This window comes from Symphalangus syndactylus, chromosome 3 (genome assembly GCF_028878055.3).
Source record: "Symphalangus syndactylus isolate Jambi chromosome 3, NHGRI_mSymSyn1-v2.1_pri, whole genome shotgun sequence".
NCBI classification, from domain to species: domain Eukaryota; kingdom Metazoa; phylum Chordata; class Mammalia; order Primates; family Hylobatidae; genus Symphalangus; species Symphalangus syndactylus.
Genome location: NC_072425.2, coordinates 117,876,393 through 117,898,031, shown reverse-complemented (window position 1 = coordinate 117,898,031; position 21,639 = coordinate 117,876,393). Strand labels below are relative to the sequence as shown.

Genomic DNA, 21,639 nt, shown 5'->3' with positions numbered 1-21,639 from the left:
GCTTCTTGGTTATGTTCCTATCTAAAATTCTAACTCTATGGGATTCTCCTGCCTCAGTCTCCTGAGTAGCTGCTCAGCATTTGCAATGACTGGCATGGAAACATGAAATGCAGAGATAACTACTGACTAACAGTTTCCAGGAAATGTCATTTGGTTTGTTTTTCCATTGGTGTTAATGGGGTCAGGGCTGATACATCACAAGGATGTTGTAAAGATGGAGAAAACACACTATGAACTGCAAAGGAAAAAAAAGAAAAAAGAGGAAAGATTTACATTCCTTTAAAGGATGCAGGGATGGTATAGTGCCCAGATTACTGAATTAAGTATAAAAAGACTTGGATTCAACTTTCACCTACAGTATATATTCACCTCTTGGTGGCTGGCAATGCCCCTTCATCCTTCTATCCGAAAAATGATGATACCTTCTACTTTATAAGAGTGCTCTATCTAATAGTGTTCCATAAGTCGTATAGTGTTATTAGTTATAAGTAATGTCCATCTAGATGCCTTCTTGCTAGGTACCCCTGTGAACCACACTTTATCAATATTCAAAAATCAACACAGATTTTTTGTTGTCTCCGTTTTGATTTTTTAATATTGATAAAGTGTGACCATGAAACAAAATAAGACAAACTAATCTACATGCATGATTACTTCATCATTTTTACAATAATACTTTGGTTACACTGACAGAAAATATATAATAGCAATAATTATGAACAATTATAAAATAAAAACAATTAACATTTTAATATTTACTATGTGGAAGAAACTATGCTAAACAAATTATGTGAAATGTCTAAGCTATTTCAATCCTATGAAGGTTGTTTTATTATTTTCCCCATTTTTCATATGGGGAAATTAAAGCTTAGATAAGGCAACTAAAATGCCCAAGTTTATACTTCTAAGTAAGTGCCAGGGTTTGATTTCAAGTTAAGATAACAATATAGAACTTGCTGCTAATATTATAAGACACTATCTCACTGTCTAAATGAGCTCATCGATATTCCTTAAGAAGCATTCTTAAGAAGAGGAATATCTTCTGTGCACCAAATGTGCTATTAAAGAACTATATGTTTTATCTCATTTCTGTTTAAAATCTGACTCTACTCCTTACTAGTTAGATTACCTTGGTCCATTTGCTTAACTTCTTTGCACTTCAGTTTCTTTACCTATAAAATAAGTTTAACAGTTGTCTTATTTAATAGGCTGGTTGTGAGGATTAAGTAAGTTTACAAGTAAAGTGCTTAGGGCAACATTTGGTTAACTAAAATAAAGGGTCAAGTACTATTATTGTTAAAAAAGATGATCAAATAAAGTGAATAATTCTGCAACCTTATATACATAAGTGCCACTGACGGAAGTTACAACAAAGGGAACTACAAGTAAAGTCATGCCTCATTTATTACTCTGTTTTATTGTACATTAGATACTGTATTTTTTACAAATTGAAGGTTTGAGGCAACCATGTGTCTGGAAAGGTTATTAGTGCCATTTTTTAAAATGATGCCCACTTTATGTCTCTGTGTCACAACTTTCTAACTCTCATAATATTTCACAGTTTCTGATTATTATTATATTTGTCATGGTGATCTGTGATCAGTGATCTTTGACACTACTATTGTGATGGTTCTGGGGCTCCATGGTCTCACACCTATACAAAACAGTGAATTTAATTGATAAATACTGCATGTGTTCTGCCTGCTTTGCTAACTGGCCACTCTCTGTCTCTCTCTCTCTCTCTCTCTTCCAGCTTCCCTCTTCCCTGACACACAATTAGGCCAATTAGTAACCGTACAATGGCTTCCAAGTATTCAACTGAAAGGAAAAGTCGTATGTCTACCATTTCAAATCAAAAGCTAGAAATGATTAAGCTTAGTGAGGAAGGTATGTTGAAAGCTGACAGCGGCTAAGAGTTAATCCTCTTGTGCCAGTCAGCCAAGCTGTGAATACAAAAGTTCTTGAGGGAAATCAAAAGTGCTACTCCAGTGAACACACAAATGGTAAGAAATCAAAACAGACTTTATTGCAAATATGAAGAAAGTTTTAGGGGTCTAGATAGAAGATCAACCACAATATTCCCTTAAGCCAAAGCCTCATCCAGTGCACAGTCCTAACTCGCTTCAATTCCATGAAGGCTGAGAGAAATAAGGAAATTGCAGAAGAAAAGTTTGAAGCTAGCAGAGGTTGGTTCATGGGGAACAAAAGCAGCCACATCCTAACAAAAACGTCTCAGGTGAAGCAGCAAATGCTGATGTAGAGGCTGCAGCAAGTTATCCAGAAGATATAGCTAAAATCATAGATGAAGGTGGCTACACCAAACAACAGATTGTCAATGTAGACAAAACAGCCTTCTCTTGGAAGAAGATGCCATCCAGGACTTTCATAGCTAGAGAAGAGAAGTCAATGTTTGGCTTCAAAGCGTCAAAGGACAGGCTGACTCTCTTGTTAGGGGCTAATGCAGCTGGTGACTTTAAGTTGAAGCCAATGCTCATTTACCATTCCAGAAATCTTAGGCCCCTTAAGATGTATGCAGAATCTACTCTGCCTGTGCTCTAGAAAGGTTACAACAAAGCCTGAATGATAGCACATCTTTTTATGTTGTAGTTTACTGAATATTTTAAGTGCCCTCTTGAGATCTTTTGCTAAAGAAAAAAGATTCCTTTAAATATAGTACTACTCATTGCCAATTTACCTGATCACCCTGATGGATATGTACAAGTAGATTAATGTTCTTTCATGTCTGCTAACATAAAATCTGTTCTGCAGCCCATGGATCAGAAGTAATTTTGACTTTCAAGTCTTATGATTAAAGAAAGGCATTTCATAACTGATATGGTTTGGCTCTGTGTTCCCACCCAAATCTCATGTCAAACTGTAATTCCCAGTGTTGGAGGAGGGGCCTGCTGGGAGGTGACTGGATCATGGGGGCAGATTTCCCCCTTGCTAGTCTCATGAGAGTGAGCTCTCATGGGATCTGGTTGTTTGAAAGTGTGTAGCACTTCCCCTTTTGTTCTCTCTCTTCCTCCTGCTCTGCAATGTGAAGAAGGTGATAGCTTCCCCTTCCACCATGATTGTAAGTTTCCCGAGGCCTCCACAACCATGTTTCCTGTACATGGCTGTGAGTCAATTAAACCTCTTTTCCTCATAAATTACCCAATCTCAGGTAGTTACTTATAGCAGTGCAAGAACAGACTAATATAATAAGGCTATCATTGTCATAGACAGTGATTTCTCTGATAGATCTAGGCAAGGTAAACTGAAAACCTTCTGGAAAGGATTCACCATTCTAGCAGCCATTGACAATATTTATGATTCACAGAAGAAGTTGATTCTAACCCTTATGGATGACTTGGAGTGGTTTGAAGACTTCAGTGGAGTAACTTCCTGCAAATGTGGTGGAAACAGCAAGAGAGCTAGAAGTAGAAGTGGAGCCTGAAGACAAGACTGAATTGCTGCAATCTCATCATCAAACTTAAAGGATGAGGAACTGCTTCTTATGGATGAGCAAAGAAACTAGTTCCTTGAGATGGAATCTATTCCTTGTGAATATTGTTGAAATGACAACAAAGGATTTGGAATATTCCATATACTTAGTTGATAAGGCAGAGGCAGTGTTTGAGGGAATTGACTACAATTTTAAAATATGTTTTCCTATGGGTAAAATGCAATCAAAAAGCAATATCGCACACTCCAGAAAATAGTTTCATGAAAGAAAGAGTCAATCTATGAGGCAAACTTCACTGTAGTCTTCTTTTAAGAAACTGCCAAAGCCACCCCCGCCTTCAGCAACCATCACCCTTATCAGTCAGCTGCTATCAACGTGGAGGCACAATCCTTCACCAGAAAAATGAATGCAACTCACTAAAGGCTCAGATAATTGTTAGCATATTTTAGTAATAAAATATTTTTAATAAGGTATGTACATCAATTTGTTGACATAACACTATTATTGCACACTTAAGAGGCTACTGTATAGTATGAATATAACTTTTACTTGCTCTAAGAAATAAAAAATATGTGTGACTCATTGGGATATTTGTTTTAGGCCAGTGGTCTGGAACTGAACCTACAAAATCTATCTCCAAGGAACCTGCCTATATACAGATCTTTTACCTCTTTGGTTAACTTTGCACCTAATTTTATTATTGCTATTATAAAGGGGACTGTTTTCTCAATTTTCATTTTGGATAGTTTATTATTAGTATTATATTGGGAAGCTGCTTGTTTTCATTGATTTTGTATCCTGCAACTTTGCTCAAGTTGACTGAGGCATTTGTAATACTTCTTAAATTCTCTAAGCCATTTTTATTTTGAGACAAGTTAGACTGCAGTCACTTTTCACATGACAGAAATCTAATACTGAAACAGGAATTGTGACAATTATGTATAGATTTTTTGGATGCTACATGCTAAAATAACTACATGTATAAGGCATGTTTAAAAATAATGAACAAATGTTCAAAAACAGAAGCAAACCCTACTACCAACAGAACAAAGGGACCAGAATGATCAGCTTCCATTACAGTCTTCAACATGAAAACAATACAAAGAAATCAGGTTCTATTATAAAATGACTAGCAATATATTGTTGATTTCTATATAAATACCATAGAAGAATGTTCATATGATTTTTATTAAAGTCTTATTAAAAATAAAAACCAATGTCTCACAAAACATTTCTCATAGAAATAAAAATGTATCCTTTAACTTTTATGGGCAGTATTTTCCAAGTCTCTTATCTCTAATGAAACAAGTTACCATTAAGTGCCTACTGTGTACTGGGGACCCTGGACATCAAGGGGTATTTCAAAAATAAGGGAAACGTATTAACTATGCTTGGTTCAAGTTTGGGCATATTTGAAATATTTTGATAACTAAGATATTTCACACTAAACCATTTATTTGTTAAAGGTAAAGAAAATGAAGTTTTTCATAACAGAGTTGCTCTAGGGAGTAGAAGGGCTTCTGGTCTGAGGAACTGAGTTCTGATCTTCACTGAGCCACATCTCTTCCCAGTTTATTTCTGTATAATACACATCTGTATGTGGAAGATGAGCCTTTGGCCTCCTTAGCGCAAGTTCCATCACTAAACATATATAATGCTCTGGTATGTATGTATGTTTATAAACATACATTTGTTTTTCCACAACGTATTATCTTTGATTAGAAACTCAGACATAGGCCGGGCGTGGTGGCTCACGACTGTAATCCCAGCACTTTGGGAGGCTGAGGCGGGTGGATCACTTGAGGTCAGGAGCTCGAGACCAGGAGCCTGGCCAATGTGAAATCTTGTCTCTACGAAAAATACAAAAATTAGCCGGGCATGGTGGGGGCGCCTGTAGTCCCAGCTACTCGGGAGGCTGAAACAGGAGAATCACGAGAAGCCGGGAGGTGGACGTTGCAGTGAGCCGAGATTGCACTACTGCACTCCAGCCTGGGTGACAGAGTGAGACTCTGTCTCAAAAAAAAAAACCTCAGACATAGAGCTCTATCTATACTTCAGAGTCAGCCAGTCTATGTAGCAACAGGCATATAAAGTGCAGAGAGGACTTAAAATTGATTCTCTCTGAGAACAAGGAGATTTCCAACACAGTCATGGAAATGGAAACTGTCAATTTATTCAAAAAGCATCCAAAAAACAATTATGATTCATCTCACTCTATACTATTTGGTTGATGCAAAAGTAATTGCAGTTTTTGCCATTACTTTTGCATAATACTAATACAACTACTATGGATATATTCCTACAGTGGAAATTCATAGAGTTGACATCAAGTGTTCCGAATACCTACTTTCCACTAGTATTCTAGAATTTAAACCAGCAGTGTGTCAGGAGAAACCAAACATTCAATCTAAGCCTCTGACACATGTAATATGTCTGGCCTGTAACACAATTTCATTCTGAATATACCATCTTACTAAGAAACTTTAAATAAATACTTCCTTGACAACTGTTTATAGATAATTCTTCTAATCTCCAAGTATCTGAAACAGCAGAACCCATTTCCTTCTGTCCTTCAGTTCAGCAACACCATTACTAATCTTTTCTAATGCCTCTCACAGAAGCACAATGTTTCTTTCCCACAACTGTAACTTACCAAGAGCCTCACTTTCACAGCAAAGTATCAGGTGTCTCAAAGTGCCATAGAATACACTACAAAGGAAATGTTTGTGGTCCATGGATCTTATCCACTGCAGTTAAGTAGTATCATCTGGTTGTTAGGCAAGGGCCACTTTGACTCTGCATTTTCCACTCTGCTTTGCCTGTGTGGACCAAGCTGAAGAGGTTGCTGACTGCAGTGGAAGATTCTACCCTTAATCAACGGCCCTGCCTTCCAGCTGGCTAATCAGCCCAAACATGCTTGTGGGAAATCTCCAAGGCAAAGGCTGAAAAGCAGCGGAGTGTCACTTGTAGAATTAACTTTATGCACCAAATAAAAAAATACCTAAGTAAACAGGGAGTAAAGTAATAGAAAAAAAATAAGTACTTTCATGTATGTTTATTTCACAATGCCAAAAGAAAATTGATCTATACATATATTTCGGAAGAACATGCCTGTTTTTTTCGTTGTGTGTGTGTGTATGTTTTGTTTGTGTGTGTGTGTGTGTGTGTGTTTTGTCTGTGTGTATGTGTGTTTTTTGTGTTTTTTTTTTTTTTTTTGAGACGGAGTTTCGCTCTTGTTGCCCAGGCTGTAGTGAAATGGCGTGATCTTGGCTCACTGCAACCTCTGCCTCCTGGGTTCAAGCAATTCTCCTGCCTCAGCCTCCCAAGTAGCTGGGATTACAGGCATGCACCACCCCGCCTGGCTAATTTTGTATTCTTTTTCGTATAGGATGGGGTTTCTCCATGTTGGTCAGGACGCTGGTCTCGAACTCCCGAACTCAGGTGATCCACCTGCCTCAGCCTCCCAAAGTGCTAGGATTACAGGCATGAGCCACCACACCCGGCCGAACATGCCTGTTTTTAATTCACTATTCACTTTACTAAGCAAGAACTACTTGGCAGCTTAGAAACAGTTTAGTACTAAATGCATCAGGCAGATAAAATACACAGAATCACCATCACCAAAAAACTAAATGCAATAATATTAATGCTCAAGACCGGCTTCATTTGATCACAGATTTAACCTTCCAGTGAATAGGCAAAGGCATAGTACACTGTTGGGTGTTCTCAGTTGATCTGTCCTGCAATTGAGATGTTTACAAAACAAAATAAAATGTTATTAAGACTCCTGCCACTGCAACTGTAAAATAACTTGAACCTCCAAATAAGAAAAAGATTTCCCAAACAGATGAAACTTACTCTTTTTGGGGGCTAGAAAACTTGGAATATGTGTACTAGGGAAAGAATTTCTCACAAAGCTCTAATTCAATTTTTTATAAAAACACCATTGATGAAGTGAAACAGTGTTAAGTCAAGGATCTGAAATAAAATGGCTTCATCTGGGGAACATGCTGACTCTTTCCGATCAGCTCTGTGATTTGGTGCAAGTCACCCCATCATTTTCCTCATTTGTAAGCAGGTATAACACCAGTACCCACACCTCACAGTTTGCTGTGACTATTTAATTAGGTTACAGATTTTCACTGAAAGTCCCTGCCAATAAAAATTAGCTATTATTAATTTTGAAAAGATTTTCCTTGTGCTAGGATACCACGTTCTTGTCATTTCTTCTTTCTTTTGTTCCTTCCTTCTCAGCCTCCTTTCCTAACTTTCTTTCCCCAAACATCAAGTGTTGAGAGAGTTCTTTGGTTATAAACATCCTGGGTCTTCTTCAGGTCTCACTCTATTCTTTCTCAAAGGGATCTAATCTACTCCCATGATTTTAATAAACACCTAGAATAACATGGCATATGGATACATATGTAACAAACCTGCCCATTGTGCACATGTACCCTAAAACCTAAAGTATAATAATAAAAAATAAAAATAAAAATAAAACACCTAGAAGACAGAATTCCCAAATGTTTGTTTCTAATTCAGATCTGAATACACACCTGCTAACTCAACATCACATGCATGTCTCAGAGGAGCCTAAATTTCACTCATCATGACTAAAAACTCAACTCACCATCATTGCCATCAAACATAAATGTTGCCTATATCAGTAGGTGGTTCAACAACGACCCAGTTATGCAACCTGAAATCCAGAGGGACATTCCTGAAACTTTCTCCTACTACTAACTTCCCAGTATGTAACCCACTTCCTACTGTTGTCATTTCACTTCTAAAATAGCTTTCATACATCTCCTTGTCCCCACAGTTACTTTCACCCTCCTTATCTAAAGCCACTAACTGCCAGCCCCAAAACTGGTTTGCCCAGGTAGTCTGGCCTCCTATCCATGCATGATACGCATCTAGAATGACATTAAAAATACAAATGTATCACTCTCCCGCTTACGTTTCTATTGCTTATCACTGCCCTTTGGCTAGGGAGTAAAATATTGTGAGTCATTTATAAAGCTGCACACGTGGCCTCTACCTCCAAGGTCCACTATGCTCCAAACATACTGGACTTTCTTCCACTAAAATGCCAGGCTCTTCCCTCCCCGACCAAGAAAACCTTCATTCATTCCTATATTCCATTCCCTTTTCTGGAATATTTGTAAGTTTTTTTCCCTTCCCACCACTGTGTCCCCTTTTTCTTCCTCATGACATAGGTCTCTACCTAACACTTCTTGCAGAAGACATTTGTTGATTTCCTGGACAAGTTCAGATCCATTAATGATGCCCTTGCGAAGCACTCTGTACTTTTGCATCACAATCCCAAATACACTATGTCTGTTTTTCATGAAAGATAATAGGGACATACACGGAGGAATCATTTCTGACTTGTTTACAGCTACATCCATTCATCTTATCAAACACCATGCATGTCATGTGTGAGCCAACCATGAGACTGATAAATATTCGCTGAATTAACTAACATAAAAATGGTTCGATTTTAGTCCTTCACTTGAAAATTGCTCACAATTGGTGGAGAAATGCACATAAAATTCTAATCAAGGCAAACTGTGTTAACTTCTTATGGGAAATATGTGTAAAGGCCATTTAATGCTAAGAAAAGGAAACCAAATAGGTTCTGGAAGGGGAACATCTGCATGAGAAAGGCCTATATAAGGAAGGCTTGTTTCTGGTGCTGGGATATGAAGTCTGGCAAGACTTCAAAAAGTGAAGGCTAAGAAGTATTCCAGAGAGAGGGAAAAGTTTGGGCAAAGACATGATTAGTGTCAGGTATATACAGAGATGGGTGAACAGAAAACTGTGCCTGCTGGCGGGTAGCAAAGTTCAAAATCCCAAGTTGTGGAAGCTTTCATTATCAAAATTAAACTGTCGAGCAGAACCACAGAAGGTTTCATCATTGGAAGAATGACGTAATTGAAGATGGTGAAAATTTGTTAATATGTTAGAAGGAGGGTGTGGAGTTCATTTAGTAGGCTATTTCAAATATTTCAGACAGAGGTAAACAGGAAAGGAGTAGAAATAATTCTGCGTTAGAATGGACAGCACTGCTCGAATGGGGAAGGAATATGACATTGACTAAAAGGAAAACTCAAACAGGGTAAGAATGGGAGGGAAGGATGGGAGATGATTAGTTCTATTTTAGAAACCTTAAGTTTTATATGCTCCCATGATGTTGCACAAGTGGTTAAAATATGGCTCTAAGAATGAGGATGCAGGCAAATTTCAGATGATTAGAATCTGAAAAAATTTAATTGGTCCATAGTCAATTAAACATTAACAAAAAGGGTTTGTGACAAACATTTCTAAATTTTTTCACAAACACATATTTTTATTTATAAAAAATGCAAAGAATATTAAAAGTTCTCATATAATAACTGCTTGAATTTTCAATGTGCCCTGTGACTAATTTTTATTTTATTTAGGAACAGAGCTCCTCATAATTTCACCCTGTCTTCAAAATAGTTAATTTCGTACAATTTTTGGGAGAGGAAGAACTGATTTATAACATGCTCTTTATCTACTCAGTAGAATAATAACATCTTTTATGTCTAAAAGAAGTCCAGTCTTTGTAAAAGGCTCTATGCAAAAAGTTTTAAATGATGTACAAAATTTTTTAAAAGGTCATTCTAATTTCAAAAATGTTAACATCTGAAATTATGTCATCTTTAATTATCAGGAGAATAACTGAAGAATAATAAAATGTAACACTTACTTTTGCTGCACCTATCTGTTCTTTTCGAAATTTCTCAAGTGGTGCAATTAATACATCGTTAGCATTTTGGATCTGAAATAAAAAATGCACATATATTAAATCTTGCATAATTTCATGCCAACAACATTGAAAAAATGGCTGCTTTATCCAATGTATCAAATAGACTTTTTTTGTTTTTGTTTGCATCTATAAAAATAACTTACATGTTATATACAGGTTTACTACTATATAATTAAGCTGTTTTCACATATTATTTCCCTTGATCCTAATAACAATGTGAAAAATATGAAAATAAGTACTTACGGTGGTGAAATCCTAGTTTGAATACTTAAATTTCTTCTTCTAAGACTTAACTAAGAAACAGCACATTGGGTATTACATTTACAAATACCTATAATTACACTGGTTTAATGTAGCCAGTTCAAGCATCATTTTAAAATTAAACCATATAAAAGCTCTTCCATTTTGCCATTAGAATGGTAGAATTCTACAGCTGCAAAATTAGGCTTATTTTTTCCCCTATTTAGTTAGATTCCTCATAATGAGGAATTGAGGTTTGCCTGAACATTCTCATGTTTCCAACCTGACTAAAATAGTATTTGATTTCATTTCAATGAAAACATATTTTAGCCCCAAATTCCACATTGAGATTTACTTAAACTCTAAAACAAATAAATCTTTTAATATTGATCTGTAAGACTACTACAATGGGAGTGCAAGACATGAAGACAAGCAACTGAATGCAAGCAGATAGAAATTTCTAAGGATACCATTATTCTGGAAGGGAATGTTGATTTAAAAAACAGCCTTTAGAAAGCATTAAAATAAAGAGGAGGCCCAGTTAACAAAATTTATAATTTGTTCTACCACTATGACAACTGAACATAATCTATTACATAATTAGCAAATACCAGGATAAAGAGAGAAAAACTCTTATTTTTAAAATATATTGTCCTAACATGATAATAACAGGATCAGATTCACACATAACAATATTCACGTTAAATGTAAATCGGCTAAATGCTCCAATTAAAAGACACAGACTGGCAAACTGGATAAGGAGTCAGGACCTATCAGTGTGCTGTATTCAGGAAACCCATCTCACGTGCAGAGACACACATAGACTCAAAATAAAGGGATGGAGGAAGATCTATCAAGCAAATGGAAAACAAAAAAAGGCAGGGGTTGCAATCCTAGTCTCTGATAAAATAGACTTTAAACCAACAAAGATCAAAAGAGACAAAGAAGGCCATTACATAATGGTAAAGGGATCCATTCAACAAGAAGAGCTAACTATCCTAAATATATATGCACCCAACACAGGAGCACCCAGATTCATAAAGCAAGTCCTGAGTGACCTACAAAGGGACTTAAACTCCCACACAATAATAATGGGAGATTTTAACACCCCACTGTCAACATTAGACAGATCAACGAGACAGAAAGTTAACAAGGATATCCAGGAATTGAACTCAGCTCTACACAAAGTGGACCTAATAGACATCTACAGAACTCTCCACCCCAAATCAACAGAATATACATTTTTTTTCAGCACCACACCACACCTATTCCAAAATTGACCACATAGTTGGAAGTAAAGCTCTCCTCAGCAAATGTAAAAGAACAGAAATTATAACAAACTGTCTCTCAGACCACAGTGCAATCAAATTAGAACTCAGGATTAAGAAACTCACTCAAAACCGCACAACTACATGGAAACTGAACAACCTACTCCTGAATGACTATTGGGTACATAATGAAATGAAGGCAGAAATAAAGATGTTCTTTGAAACCAACGAAAGCAAAGACACAACATACCAGAATCTCTGGGACACGTTCAAAGCAGTGTGTAGAGGGAAATTTATAGCACTAAATGCCCACAAGAGAAAGCAGGAAAGATCCAAAATTGACACCCTAACTTCACAATTAAAAGAACTAGAAAAGCAAGAGCAAACACATTCAAAAGCTAGCAGAAGGCTAGAAATAACTAAAATCAGAGCAGAACTGAAGGAAATAGAGACACAAAAAACCCTTCAAAAAATTAATGAATCCAGGAGCTGGTTTTTTGAAAAGATCAACAAAATTGATAGACCGCTAGCAAGACTAATAAAGAAGAAAAGAGAGAAGAATCAAATAGATGCAATAAAAAATGAAAAAGGGGATATCACCATCGATCCCACAGAAATACAATCTACCATCAGAGAATACTACAAACACCTCTATGCAAATAAACTAGAAAATCTAGAAGAAATGGATAAATTCCTCGACAAATACACCCTCCCAAGACTAAATCAGGAAGAAGTTGAATCTCTGAATAGACCAATAACAGGTGCTGAAATTGTGGCAATAATCAATAGCTTACCAACCAAAAAGAATCTAGGACCTGATGGATTCACAGCCGAATTCTACCAGAGGTACAAGGAGGAACTCGTACCATTCCTTCTGAAACTATTCCAATCGATAGAAAAAGAGGGAATCCTCCCTAACACATTTTATGAAGCCAGCATCGTCCTGATACCAAAGCCTGGCAGAGACATAACCAAAAAAGAGAATTTCAGACCAATATCCTTGATGAACATTGATGCAAAAATCCTCAATAAAATACTGGCAAACCGAATCCAGCAGCACATCAAAAAGCTTATCCACCATGATCAAGTGGGCTTCATCCCTGGGATGCAAGGCTGGTTCAACATATGCAAATCAATAAATGTAATCCAGCATATAAACAGAACTAAAGACAAAAACCACATGATTATCTCAATAGATGCAGAAAAGGCCTTTGACAAAATTCAACAACCCTTCATGCTAAAAACTCTCAATAAATTAGGTATTGATGGGACGTATCTCAAAATAATAAGAGCTATCTACGACAAACCCACAGCCAATATCATACTGAATGGGCAAAAACTGGAAGCATTCCCTCTGAAAACTGGCACAAGACAGGGATGCCCTCTCTCAGGGCTCCTATTCAACATAGTGCTGGAAGTTCTGGCCAGAGCAATCAGGCAGGAGAAGGAAATAAAGGGTATTCAATTAGGAAAAGAGGAAGTCAAATTGTCCCTGTTTGCAGATGACATGATTGTATACCTAGAAAACCCCATCGTCTCAGCCCAAAATCTCCTGAAGCTGATTAGCAACTTCAGCAAAGTCTCAGGATACAAAATCAACGTACAAAAATCACAAGCATTCTTGTACACCAATAACAGACAAACAGAGAGCCAAATCATGAGTGAACTCCCATTCACAATTGCTTCAAAGAGAATCAAATACCTAGGAATCCAACTTACAAGGGATGTGAAGGACCTCTTCAAGGAGAACTACAAACCACTGCTCAATGAAATAAAGGAGGATACAAACAAATGGAAGAACATTCCATGCTCATGGGTTGGAAGAATCAATATCGTGAAAATGTCCATACTGCCCAAGGTAATTTATAGATTCAATGCCATCCCCATCAAGCTACCAATGACTTTCTTCACAGAATTGGAAAAAACTACTTTAAAGTTCATACGGAACCAAAAAAGAGCCCGCATCACCAAGTCAATCCTAAGCCAAAAGAACAAAGCTGGAGGCATCACGCTACCTGACTTCTAACTATACTACAAGGCTACAGTAACCAAAACAGCATGGTACTGGTACCACAATAGAAACATAGATCAATGGAACAGAACAGAGCCCGCAGAAATGATGCCGCATATCTACAACTATCTGATCTTTGACAAACCTGACAAAAACAAGAAATGGGGAAAGGATTCCCTATTTAATAAATGGTGCTGGGAAAACTGGCTAGCCATATGTAGAAAGCTGAAACTGGATCCCTTCCTTACACCTTATACACAAATTAATTCAAGATGGATTAAAGACTTAAATGTTAGACCTAAAACCATTAAAATCCTACAAGAAAACCTAGGCAATACCATTCAGGACATAGGCGTGAGCAAGGACTTCATGTCTAAAACACCAAAAGCAATGGCAACAAAAGCCAAAATTGACAAATGGGATCTAATTAAACTAAAGAGCTTCTGCACAGCAAAAGAAACTACCATCAGAGTGAACAGGCAACCTACAGAATGGGAGAAAATTTTTGCAACCTACTCATCTGACAAAGGGCTAATATCCAGAATCTACAATGAACTCAAACAAATTTACAAGAAAAAAACAAACAACCCCATCAAAAAGTGGGTGAAGGACATGAACAGACACTTCTCAAAAGAAGACATTTATGCAGCCAGAAAACACATGAAGAAATGCTCATCATCACTGGCCATCAGAGAACTGCAAATCAAAACCACAGTGAGATACCATCTCACACCAGTTAGAATGGCCATCATTAAAAAGTCAGGAAACAACAGGTGCTGGAGAGGATGTGGAGAAATAGGAACACTTTTACACTGTTGGTGGGACTGTAAACTAGTTCAACCATTGTGGAAGTCAGTGTGGCAATTCCTCAGGGATCTAGAACTAGAAATACCATTTGACCCAGCCATCCCATTACTGGGTACATACCCAAAGGACTATAAATCATGCTGCTATAAAGACACATGCACGCGTATGTTTATTGCAGCACTATTCACAATAGCAAAGAGTTGGAACCAACCCAAATGTCCAACAACGATAGACTGGATTAAGAAAATGTGGCACATATACACCATGGAATACTATGCAGCCATAAAAAATGATGAGTTCATGTCCTTTGTAGGGACATGGATGAAACTGGAAACCATCATTCTCAGTAAACTATCGCAAGGACAAAAAACCAAACACCGCATGTTCTCACTCACAGGTGAGAATTGAACAATGAGAACTCATGGACACAGGAAGGGGAACATCACACTCCAGGGACTGTTGTGGGGTTGGGGGAGGGGGAAGGGACAGCATTAGGAGATATACCTAATGCTAAATGACGAGTTAATGGGTGCAGGAAATCAACATGGCACATGGATACATATGTAACAAACCTGCACATTGTGCACATGTACCCTAAAACCTAAAGTATAATAAAAAAATAAATAAATAAATAAAATATATTGTCTTACTTTAAAATAGGTTAAAGGGTATATAGGTGTTCCATGTACTATTTTTCTAACCTTTTTGTAAGTTTGAAATTATATCAAAATATATGCATTTCAATAAAAGTATCACTTTCCTTATTTTCATCAAACTGGTTTATCTCTAGTCAAGTTTAATTTCTTAAATTCCATAATCTAAAAATACACACAGATAATATACAAAAATAAAAACTAGAGTGTTGACACCACTATCCGTGATCCTGTTAATCCTCGATTTGCAGAAAAATGAGAATGACAGATCTTGAAAAGAAGACCAAAATCCTATGCTGTGAAAGCAGAGAAAGTAGATTAATACTCAAAAAATCTTGTCTCAGACAATGAGGGCCAACTGGAGATACCACTGGCATCCATCACCTAATCCCCATTTCTGAGCTCAAACAGACATACCTCCAGATAGACTGTGGAGGCATCCTACTGGGCAGAGATTATTGGAAATAGTAGTAAAATAGCTCACTTTTAATTCTCTCTCTAAAACCTCTTTGCCCTCATTAAAACCCCAGTTACATAAACACACACACACACACACACACACACACACACCTATCCAGATTGTACAGATGCGACACATAGCTGACTCCACCTTTAAAGTTAAGTTTGCATAAGGGGAAAGACAGTAACATAAGTACTTTAGCGTAACATGGAGTAATAGGAACAATAAAGCCTACTATTTATTGAATGTTTACTTTATGCTGGAAATTGCAATAAGTCCTTCACAAGCATGAGCTAATGTATTTAAAGCCAGCTAAATGGCTGGGAGAGAAATTCAAATCTGAAGTGATAAGGAACGAGACCGGGTTTCTGTAGTATTGACAGATGCATAGCAGGAATTCCAGAGACAGTTCTGTGGAAGACACAAAAGGACTCAATGACAAATTGTGTAGAGGGAGAAAGAGAGAGGACTAAAGTTTTGGCCTCAGACACTGCAACTTTGGTAACACATCAGAACTGTGGCAAATAAGGTAGGGAGTACGCTTGGTAGAAAAAGAATAAAGACAATGATTAATTTCACTTTGGTCCAGTTACATCTGATGTCATGGAAACACTCAAAGAAATATTATGTCAGAAAATCCCATCTCACATTGGCAGAACTAATAAATATGAGTGGATGTTTTTTATTGGGAAGGAAAGGATTGTGAAAGGGAGTAGATGGGCTGATGTCATATACTAAGACCTTGGCACTCACATTCACATCCAGTGGTTTACATCTACCCCTTCTCTCGCTGTTACATACATAGGACCTCAGAATAAAGCAAAAGCCAGATGATATAACAAAACAGAATAATTAACAGCCACCCTCTGGGCTAAGTATAATTTCCTATCTCTATTTCTTCCACATTTCTTGGGTTATTTTTCCTTTGTTTTTGGGTTTGCTTAATTTTTTTTCCTTCTTCTCCCATTCTATTAATGTGAAACTGAAGGAAGAAGTAAAAAAGTGGCAAAGGTATTAAACAGAAAAAAATGAAGGGGGTGAAAATATCCAACATGGTGATAAAGAACAACAGAAATGTTTTCTTGAGTGTTTCTAATGTGTCAAATACTACACTAAGGTCTTCACAATATAGAGATCAAAGTCAATATTTTATGGGTAATGAAGTCAAACATATAAAAAATGATCTGGAATGTATTAAAAACATGAATGTTAAAGTTAGACTCAGCTTCATTTGAATCTCAGTGCCAAAACTGACAACACACAGTGTTCTATCCCTGTACTTCTTAAGGTTTTTATAAAAATTAAAAGCAAAATAAAATATTTTGAAAAAAATCACTAGCATAGATTTGGCACATGGAAGGCTCTCAATAAATGTTAACTTCTTCAAAGAATTAATTGAATGTCTACTCTGTATTCATAACTGTCCTAAGCAGTCCTACAATTTCCCCCAAATGATTTAAAACGTAGTTATTCAAAGCTAGAAATTGAAATCCAGATTAATAACAGAACTTATCTAGAGGCCTAGCAGTAGTAGATAACCCTACATTTTTCCATAAACCATTATAACAAATGCCCGGTTCTACCTCTGAAATATGATACTACTTTTGTGTGCAGTCAGTGGCTGCTGTTCACAATATGTAAATTTAAATTCAAGAGATCAAAATGGAAAATGCCAGCACTGAAAGGGCACTAAGTGGATTTACGAACCAATTTGGCTGCTTGTAAGCCTCATCTTTATACATTCCCCCTGGGAATGCATGACTTTTATCCCTACACAGTGGTCACTCATATGGATTAAACTCTCCAATCCTGAAGTAATTCAAGTGCGAAGTCAAGAAGGTGTTAAAATTTTGGTAGGATTAAAAGAGTTACTGTTGCTACTGCATAAGAAAGGAAAATGTCATATAAAGGGTAGAAAACGCTTATTTAAAATGTGAATTAGAGTACAACTATGGTGACAAACCTTGCAAGGTTAAAAAATAAATCTAGAGAAATGTAATTTTTGCTCACATGGAACTCTTTCATCCAGATTCACAAAACAGGCTTGATGAAATTCCTTCCAGAAGGGTAATACTGAGGGGGAAAAATCAAGTCAGAGTTCAGGAGATTGAGGATCCCATAATATCTGTGGAATGTGCAACTTTGCGTGACCTTACTAAGATGCTTTAGAAAAAATACAAAATCAATTTTAATACTCTCCCTAAATACTGATAAGATAAATTATTGAAGATGCCTTATTATGGTAAATAAGAAACAACTTATAATTACTAGCCATTACCTAAACCTTGGTTTTAAACAACTTATTTTTATAGATAATTGGTTCACATTTAAAGTAAAAAACAATTACTGGCGATTTTACTTATTTTCAGTAGAAGAAAAGCAAATCTGATATTGGGTAATACTTTACAATACAGCATTACCATGCATTTTAACTGTGGGTAGGTTATTTAAGCCAGGGAATTAAGTTTCCTGTCACTTTCTTTTGCTATTTCAAGTGGTTCTAATAAATAGCCACAAGGGGGTGCACATAAATCATTCAAAAGTAGTGGCTAGACATGTTTTTATGTGATTTGAAGAATGATTCTCCAAATATGTTTGGATTTCCTTTTTTTCCCCCACATAATCATGAATTATAATTTTCTATGGATCATGCATTTTCAAGTGCTATCTTATAGGAATTTTCAGTGCTTGCTTTTCACTGCTGATAATCTTGCCACACTTATTCATTAAAAAAAAGTAGCAATGGAATAAAATAAATCTGAAAGGTACGTCTCTTAACAATTTTTTTCTTATATTTCTTCCCTTTCCAGGTTTTGATTAAAATCCAGCGATGTTGGTGCCAGTCACAGCTCATCACTAATTAATGACTATATGTCCCATTATCTTGCAACTCATTAGCTAACACATCAGAATGTCAGAAAAAATATAATTTCTTACCTCTCATTTTCAAAGAAATAAAACACTCAGTTTTGATGCAAAGATTTAGTTATATTCTCAAGTACTATTTAAAGCAATACTTCTGATATTCTAAAGCACTATTTAAAGCAATTGCTTAAGGCTATAATAGGCTACGCTATTTACAACAAAAAACATAAATGGTACAGTTCATTGCAAAAATAATTTCCTGTTGAGATGTCAATATAAACAATCAATACAAAGTGGAAAGACCACAAAGGTATGTAATAATAAGCGAAACGATCATAAACAGTGCAGAAGCTATCTACACAGTCTTCGATGTTAAAGAATGGGTTATTTTCCCATTCATATTTGCAACTGAATCACATCACAGCTGAAAATCACATCACAGTTCTAATTTGTGATTGATTACAAGCAAGCATCTCTCCTCTGCCTTGTCCCAAACTGTATCTAGTTCCTCCTTCCTCAACAGCTTCTTAAGAAGAAGCTCTGGCAAGGGGTGGGGAACTGGGGTGCTAGCCTGGGGTTCACTCCCTGGTACCGGCCAATTTAACTCTCTATAGCTATGTAATATAGGCATTCTTCTCTAGGTCAGCAAATCCACAGCACCACTAAACTAGATCTCAATGGCCAAAACTCACATGAGGTATAGAGGATGGATACACGAGCACGTCTTGCATTAATAAGTCATCAGAAGTCAAGGACTGAATACATTTTACTTCATACCCTTTAATGTGAGCAAATGACTGAAAAAAACATATTGCCATCTAAAAACAAGTGCTATGTAAGGCTATCTGGACACTAGTCATTCAGTTAATTCTGACTTGAATGTCACTTGCTACTTCAGCATTTGAATGTTTTGGATCTACTTAGTGACAGAGTTCCACTAGGAATCCCACCCCACTGGACCTCATCAGTTAGATCTAACTCTTACTTGAATTTAATGTAACTTTCATCTTTCTCCATTTTTATCAGCAATAATACTTTTCCTATGGAAATATATTGGGAAAATTAATTTAAATTTCTGGAGAACTGTGCTATATGAATACCCTCTTCTTTTTCAGAAGATAAATAGAAGCAATACACTCTCAGGAGAATACTCCCATTCATTTTTAATTAATTGGCCTAAACATGACAACTATGCAATCTTGATCGAGATACTCAAACTAAGTTTTCTTTTCTGTATAATAAAGATGATACTATGTCCTTATCTCATGACCTGCTTATAAAGGTTAAATTTTTTACTTTATTTTTATGATCATAAAAATTTATTAATAAAGCATTAATTACCTCCTATTAAATTCTTTCTTTTGAGTAGGCCAACTGCAGTGCTGTAGATTTTTTTTTCTATGAATTAGGAAGCTGCTATTGGAGTTTTAGTATAAAAGTGAAATCTCACTAGCACATACTTAATGTCAAAGCTTATTAACTGTAGAAGAGTAGTTAACAGGGGTAAAATGGCAAGCAATCCTCTCTACTTCTAGAGTTTATAACTACTGCTGAATATATAAATCAAATTAAAGTTTGCTATTTTTTAAATAAAACCATCTATACTCCTAAGGTGGAGGAATGGAAAACCATTCAATCAGGAAGGAACCGACCATTTTCACAAAATCTAGCAGAGAAAGTGGGAGAGGAGAGTAGATTGTAAAATTTCATATAATCCACTGTGATGTAATTAACATCATAACTCTAGGTGGTAACAAATGAAACTATTTGTGTACTAAGTTATTTGAACCACAAAGCTAGGTTATTTATTGTATCCTTCATGTTGTTCTTAAACTACTTTTGTTTTATTCCTTTCTACCCAGCAATCTCTAATGGGGGATTAAAGTAAGAATACTTTTTAAACATGTAAGCATTGTGGAAACATTTTCAAATACCAGACATAACCGTAACATATTGCCTCCCCACTTATCTACTTATTACTAGCCTGATTACTGCTTTTTCATTTATAACCCTTTAATATTGGAGGCTAAAAACAGTCAGAAAACAAAGTCAAACTTCTTTTCAACTATAAATATCAAGATATGTGAAAGGTCAAATTAGAATTGACATCTTAAAAGCTGCTTAAAATAATTACTCCAAACAACCTGCATATATATTCACTTAAAAAAATACTTTTTTGATTTTAACCAGAAGGTATGCATTTAAGAAAGCAATTTTATAGAATTTTTTAAAAGACTATATTAACTCAAAGGTCACACAGGGAAGATATTTAAGTTATGTCATTCAGAACCTGTATTCTCAAAGGGAGTTTTAAGATACGTTGCGCCCTGACATTGTTTCATTCCAACAGGTTAAATACTCACTTCTGCATTTGACTGGGTAAAAATGTTCTTCAGGGATACTGGTAAGGTTACTTCAGCCAGTCCTCTACCTTTGCACTTTCTAAGGAAACATCAGGGTCTGCTGAACTTTGTACCTCTCGTGGCACAACTAGACCACTCCAGGGACGTTCCTATGTTTGTTAATACTATAGAAGATGGCCAAAAATATTCCTATAACACAGTTGCCCCATTTATGTCAATATCTTCATGTTCATGAAAATATACCTCCTCCCATTTTCCCCCCTCAAAAATCAGGGATACTGTACATCCCAAGCTGAGCTAATTAGGGCCTCAAGAATATTTCTTTTTACATGTTCTAACCCCTAACTTAGAGTGGGGGAAAGTGGCTTTGTGTATGGGAGCAAGGGGAGGGAGCTTCAGCAAAGTGATAATTTATATCACTCCCTTCCTCCCACTTAGTGCTATTTCTTCTTGCTAATTTTGCTCTATCCTTCTTGGTATTCCCCACTAAGTATCTTTGGGATGAAAAAATAAAATCATTCATCTGTTATAAATTATTCATTTGTGAATTTAAGCAAACTTCTGATAGCCTTTGCAAGTTTAAAAGCAAATAAAATTCATTAAATAAATTCCCAGAGTCATATTTTATAGCAATTGCAGTTTAGTAGCTGAATGTTAATATAATTTAATCATAATTGTTCAGTATTTAGATAATAGCAGATTGCTAAAAGTTTAAGAAAAATAGACGATAT

At 36.2% G+C, this 21,639-nt stretch overlaps 1 protein-coding gene across 1 annotated transcript in view; it reads right to left on the bottom strand.

Annotated features, from left to right (window-relative positions):
- The window catches only part of ARHGAP42 (Rho GTPase activating protein 42), a 316,155-nt gene that overhangs the window by 124,309 nt on the left and 170,207 nt on the right, over positions 1 to 21,639 (bottom strand). The window contains exon 4 of the mRNA XM_055272874.2: positions 10,182 to 10,253. Coding sequence (XP_055128849.1) covers positions 10,182 to 10,253 — 72 coding nt within the window. The remainder of the gene's footprint in view (positions 1 to 10,181; positions 10,254 to 21,639) is intronic.